Genomic DNA, 6,000 nt, shown 5'->3' with positions numbered 1-6,000 from the left:
AGTCTAGAGTCTGGGTGGTGAAATAGGGGCCAGAATGCCTAAGGAAACTGCATTTTTGACTTCTTGTTAACCAGTGTGGTGAGACAGAAGTTTACTTTTGTTACTGGCTTGGTATAACTCATGATAGAATAACCCCCAGTTTGGGGTGAGTCTGCCCTGTTTGTCAGCAGTTTGTCCTGAATCTGGTATTCTCAGCTGTGACCCACGGAGGCACGGTGACAAATGGAACATGACAATTCTGCATTATTAATAGTTTTATAGCTTAGATACAAAAACATTTTGTCAGAAATAACTGCAAGGCCCAAGATGAAAATCTGAAGCTATGTACAGGTAGTGACTAAGAATCTTTAAACTCTTTCAGTATACACTTCATATTTTTTGTACAACTTCTTTTACACCAGCATAGCAGTATATTTACAAACATGTCTATTTTAATACATATTAACAAAAATCTTTAATGGCATATACTGGGTATTCGACCATTTAAAACAAAACAATGTTTCATTGAGTTGACACACTGGTTTGATTTCACTGCATGGTACTTGACAGTCATTATTCAAGGAGATGCTGATAGTTCTTATTATCCAAGTATTTAAATCATAACCAGTTCACTGCCATTCAGAATTAATGTATATTCCTGGCAGTACCTCACAGTACCAAAGCATCATCTCACATGCATATACCAGTGTCAGTCTGTGACAGTCTTCTGATTACAGCTCAAGGGTTTCAATTTGATTGCCAGGGCCACAATCCTACAAACACGTAAGCACATGCATTACATATGAGTAGTCCCATTGATTTCAGTGAAAGTATTCATATGTAAGGTGAAGCATGTGCCTATATATTTATAAGACTGGAGTCTAATTTTGTTAGCAGTTTTATTTCTAGTATATTTGGAAGGTGGGAGTGGTCTATTTTCCCATTTCACCAACATTTCAGAATTTATTATGCCCCTTTAATGCCTTTTTATACGGTTCCATAATTACGTTGTATCCTGCCATCAGACATGAGTTCTTTATAATTACCAAGGCCAATATTCAGCCACCCTCACTCAAGCTTAGTCTCCATTGAAATAAATGGGATTACTCAAGAAGTAAGGCACTACTCAATGTGAGCAAAGGGAGGACAATATGGCGCAGAATTATTAGAGGTGCCACAGCTCTCCTTCATTGCTGTGCCCCCCGTACGTAAGGGGAGGCAGAGCACAGAAGTGCGATTAAAGTCATCTAGAACTTTAAAGAATCCAAACCATCAAACCATTTTTGTATTTCTTATTTGATTACTGTTGCTTTGAAAGAGAGTATAATTTTCATTCCTTGAAACAATGCACCAGGCTCCAGGAGGAAAAGAAAAATCCCAATTTGTGGCTGAAAAAAAGTCATTACACCAAATCTACACTAATTCAGCAGGGACAACAATTCAGACAACTGCTTTTCATGTGTGTACTGTGTTTTTTTACGGCTATTTAGGCCCTGATTCTGCAAACACGCAAGCAGATGGTTAGCTGTATGCATGTGAGTAGTCCCATTGACTTGAAGGGGACTACTCTTCTGAATAAATTTAAGCACGTGTGGAAATGTTTGCAGGTTCACGGGCTTGCATGCTGTAATTTCACATCTAGATCTAGAATAGGAACATTACTGTACACGTAATGCACTTCTTTCTTTGACAATTCATAGCTGAGTAAACATGAGTGGGGAAAAGAACACCCTCGAAAGATAAAGGTGCTGAAAAAATCCCAGCAAAAGGGTTGAACGACCTCTAAATCCATGTGGCTGAGTTCAGGTGTACCATCTTCTTGAACTGCATATGAAACTAAAGGGAGGTATCAAACTAAAAAACCAAAACCTGGAAGTTTTCCTAGGAAGCTATCCAAAGTCTCCATCAGCCCACTTTTCTTTTGCATTCTGGCTTACCTTTTGTTGCAGGATGACATAGATATTGTTTTGTTACCCTGCGGGGAAATGGCTTTTAACTCACCAACTCTATTTCTGAGGATTTGCAGGATATAATTTTTTAGAAGTGTCAGAATATTTCCTCTTGAAAATATAAAAACATGAGCATTTTTTCAGCAGCCTATATGAGGCTCAATGTATAGAATGTGTTATTGATTGGCAAAATGCCAGCAGCCTGATCAATAACCAGAGGACTAGGGAGCAGCTGAAAGTTTTGCTAGCACCCAGCTCGTATCGGTCCTTAAGTCTTCATTGAAAATTCAGAGTTTGGCTTCAGCAGTACTGTGTAGCCATTGCTTACAAATATTTTGTCTAGATTTCCTGAACAGATTGTTCCACTGTCTGTTCTTCTACGGGCTGCATAGCTTCCTGCACATAAACTATGAACTCAGAGGCCTCTCCACCCTGTGTGTATACTGTCACGGTCTCAATTCCCTCCACTTCATCTGATGAGACTACCAGGTGATGCTGTTCAGCCAGCTCCACTGATGCCTGCTGCAAAGTCTCTTGAATCATTACAGTGTGATTGGCTGATTGTTCCTCTTCTTTCACCTAAAAGGAAATAAAGAGTTTATACAAGCTCCAACTTTAAAATAAATAAATGGTCCTGTGGTGATCAAAGCACTTGTATTAGATGAACAAGCTAGAAACCAAACAGGTATTTCTTGAAAGAATCTGTCAGATGTATACTGTAAATTTATACTAAGTACCTTTGACTACATGAATTTATCACAATTCTTTAAGTTATACATTTACATGTAAATCTGGAATAATTCAGTTGAAATAATTGGAGTTATTCATGATTCCCAGTGGCATAATTTAAATAAGGATCTGTCCCATAATGCTCTATCTATGGTGGGCATCAGAATAGCCTGTACAATACTACACACAAAATGCTTGGGACTAGAAATGTTGAAAATTTAACATTTTTGCAAAACCTCACTTTTTTTTTTTGTCAGAGTTTTGACAAAAAATTCATTGACAAATAAAAATTCAGAGTACATCAACCAGCTCTGTTTGGGAGTCGGTCACAAAATCACATCAGTAACACTGCACATATTCACAAAAAGAAAAGGAGGACTTGTGGCACCTTAGAGACTAACAAATTTATTTGAGCATAAGCTTTCGTGAGCTACAGCTCACTGAAGAGATCTTCATTCACCACCAGATCCATACAACATGCAGAGCTCATCTATAGTCCTGAACACAGTGCTCCAGTCCACAGTTGAAAGTAAAAGAATGCCATGATGCTTCAGTCATTTACAACAAGCACAATCTCTCACACACAGTAACAATTAAAAAAAAAAAAGTACAGGGGACAGCAAGAGGCTGGAACTGTCATTTTTCTGGATAAAAGAAAAGTGCAGGGTTTTTAAAAATGTTTTCTAGATAATATTGCTGTGCTCAATAAAGGGACAGTTTCATTTGTAAGCAGGATCATAAATGACAAGTCTGCTGCTCCATGTCATTAATTTAGATTGTCTTTTTTTAAAAAAAAAAATTAGAAACAAGCTTGAATAAAAACGGTTTCATTTAACCTGAACAAATGTTTTGTGAAATGACCCCCCACCCCGATAAACAATGATTTATTTCACACTGGAAGAAGGTAACTGACAGAATTTATACAAAGTGATATTCTAGAATGAATGCTAGTCTCATATCTCCAACTATATCTATAAATCCCCTACTTATAACAAGAACATGGAAAAATGGGAATAATGCTTGCTCAGCTAGATCCCAGGATAGAGAGCAAAAGTCCACAGCATTTCAGGCAAATACACAAAGCATAATAAAAGAGTAGATAACAAATGATTGATACATTATCTTGTATCCCATTTTGTACTATAGCACAAAGTCAGGAGACTCTTCTTTCTCTGATGAAAGAGTCTGACCCCATATCCGATGGCAACATTGAACATATACAAAACAACAGCAACTTAGAAAAAGAAAGGGGTCAGCCAGATAGTAAGCATGTCCTCTACAAAATTAGGCAGATTAGAAAAAGGGCTTGTTATTTAAATTAGCAGAGAGGTGGTGACCCAATATGGTTTTTCCAACTCTCATTTCTATCACACTGTTATATAAGTATTAAATATTAAACACTCAAGTTCAAGGAAACACTTGAAGGTCAATACTCTTATCCCCGCTAGTTGGGGGGAAAAACTCTACAATGAAGATTTGAAACATGTGTTTATGAGTCCTGGGTGGTAGAGGTTGGCAAGGATAGAAGAAGTTCTACATGCATCATGTTTTCTTGACAATCTTTTCTAATTTGATGGTTTTTCTAACTATTCATCCTTCTCTTTATACACTGACTTTTCCTTTGACTTTTTATTCAATATTAAAATCCTTTTGGTCAGACCATTTCTAGAGACCCACAATCTCTTAGGACTTAAATTCACACCCCTTTAAACTTGCACTCAGTTCAGCAAGCTACACAAAGCCCTTGGTCAAACAATAACAAGGAAGTTCAGGTGTTAAATTATCCAGAGGCGGCCCACTGTCAGTATGTCTGCGACATACTGGTGGGAATACATGGGGCTCCATCTGGTAAAGGATTTAACTCCTGAAAATTCTTGCTATTGTCATTTACCTTAATGGAATAGCACAAGGTAACAGAGCAGAATTTGGTTCTACGAGTTCAGTTGAAGTTTTGCCTGAGTAAGGACGACAAGTTGGGTTAGACTGCAGAGTTGGGGATTGTCAGGGTTCCTTCCCCACTCTGAACTCTAAGGTACAGATGTGGGGACCTGCATGAAAGACCCCCTAAGCTTATTCTTACCAGCTTAGGTTAAAAACTTCTCCAAGGTACAAGCTTTGCCTTGGCCTTGAACAGTATGCTGCCACCACCAAGCATTTTAAACAAAGAACAGGGAAAGAGCCCACTTGGAGACATCTTTCCCCAAAACATTCCCCCAAGCCCTACACCCCCTTTCCTGGGGAAGGCTGGATAATAATCCTCACCAATTTGTACAGGTGAACACAGACCCAAACCTTTGGATCTTAAGAACAATGAAAAATCAATCCGGTTCTTAAAAGAACAATTTTAATTAAAGAAAAGGTAAAAGAATCACTGCTGTAAAATCAGGATGGAAAATAATTTACAGGGTATTCAGATTCAAAATACAGAGGATCCCTCTCTGGGCAAAACCTTAAAGTTACAGAAAACAGGAATAAACCTCCCTCTTGACACAGGGAAAATTCACATAAAACAAAAGATAAACTAATCCGCCTTGCCTGGCTTACCTATACTGGTTGCAATATTGGAGACTTGGATTAGGATGGGATGGAGAAGATGGATTTCTGTCTGGCCTCTCTCAGTCCCAAGAGAGAACCACCACGTAAACAAAGAGCACAAACAAAAGCCTTTCCCCCTCCCAAGATTTGAAAGTATCTTGTTCCCTTGTTGGTCCTTTGGGTCAGGTGCCAGCCAGGTTAGCTGAGCTTCTTAACCTTTTACAGGTAACAGGATGTTGCCTCTGGCCAGGAGGGATTTTATAGCACTGTATACAGAAAGGTGGTTACCCTTCCCTTTATATTTATGACAGGGATGCAGAGAAGTGCTTCTACTGTACCGAGGTTCTGTTCACATTACCAGAATAGCTGAGTGTTACGCTAAAATATTCAGCTCTAAAATAGTTGAAACCGAGAGCTAGGGCAAAAATTTTAAAGAATGGGAAGTGATTTTGGATGCCCTTCTTGAAACATGTTTAAAGGCTCTGCACCTGCTGTCTGAAAATCAGGCCTATTTAAGGTGTCTCAGGACAGAGGCACTGGTCACTACTGAAAATCTTGGCCTACGTTTTTGAAAGGTAGAAGGCCAAGTCCACTTGCAAAAACATGCACACCATTGTTCACCTACGTTCAGCACCTCCAGCACCACTTTCGTTTATGTTTGGAAGGATATCTACACAAACAGAAAAGGCTGACTTTATTTTAAAAAGATGAATGCTTAAATTTTGAAGACAGAAGTGAATCCAGACAGAAATCTCCATTCGCATGATCATCACCTCCTCTCATGAGACTAATTACTCCAGTAGCTGAT

At 38.6% G+C, this 6,000-nt stretch overlaps 1 protein-coding gene across 4 annotated transcripts in view; it reads right to left on the bottom strand.

Moving 5' to 3' along the window:
- Positions 1-245: 245 nt before the first annotated feature.
- Positions 246-6,000, bottom strand: part of ZFAT (zinc finger and AT-hook domain containing) — a 140,117-nt gene continuing 134,362 nt past the window's right edge. For all 4 annotated transcript variants that reach the window (XM_077809760.1, XM_077809762.1, XM_077809763.1 and 1 more), the window contains exon 16: positions 246-2,507. In XM_077809760.1, the coding sequence (XP_077665886.1) occupies positions 2,268-2,507 (240 nt within the window). In that variant the 3' untranslated portion in view covers positions 246-2,267. The remainder of the gene's footprint in view (positions 2,508-6,000) is intronic.

This window comes from Eretmochelys imbricata, chromosome 2 (genome assembly GCF_965152235.1).
Source record: "Eretmochelys imbricata isolate rEreImb1 chromosome 2, rEreImb1.hap1, whole genome shotgun sequence".
Taxonomy (NCBI): Eukaryota; Metazoa; Chordata; order Testudines; family Cheloniidae; genus Eretmochelys; species Eretmochelys imbricata.
This window is presented reverse-complemented; position numbering and strand designations above follow the sequence as displayed.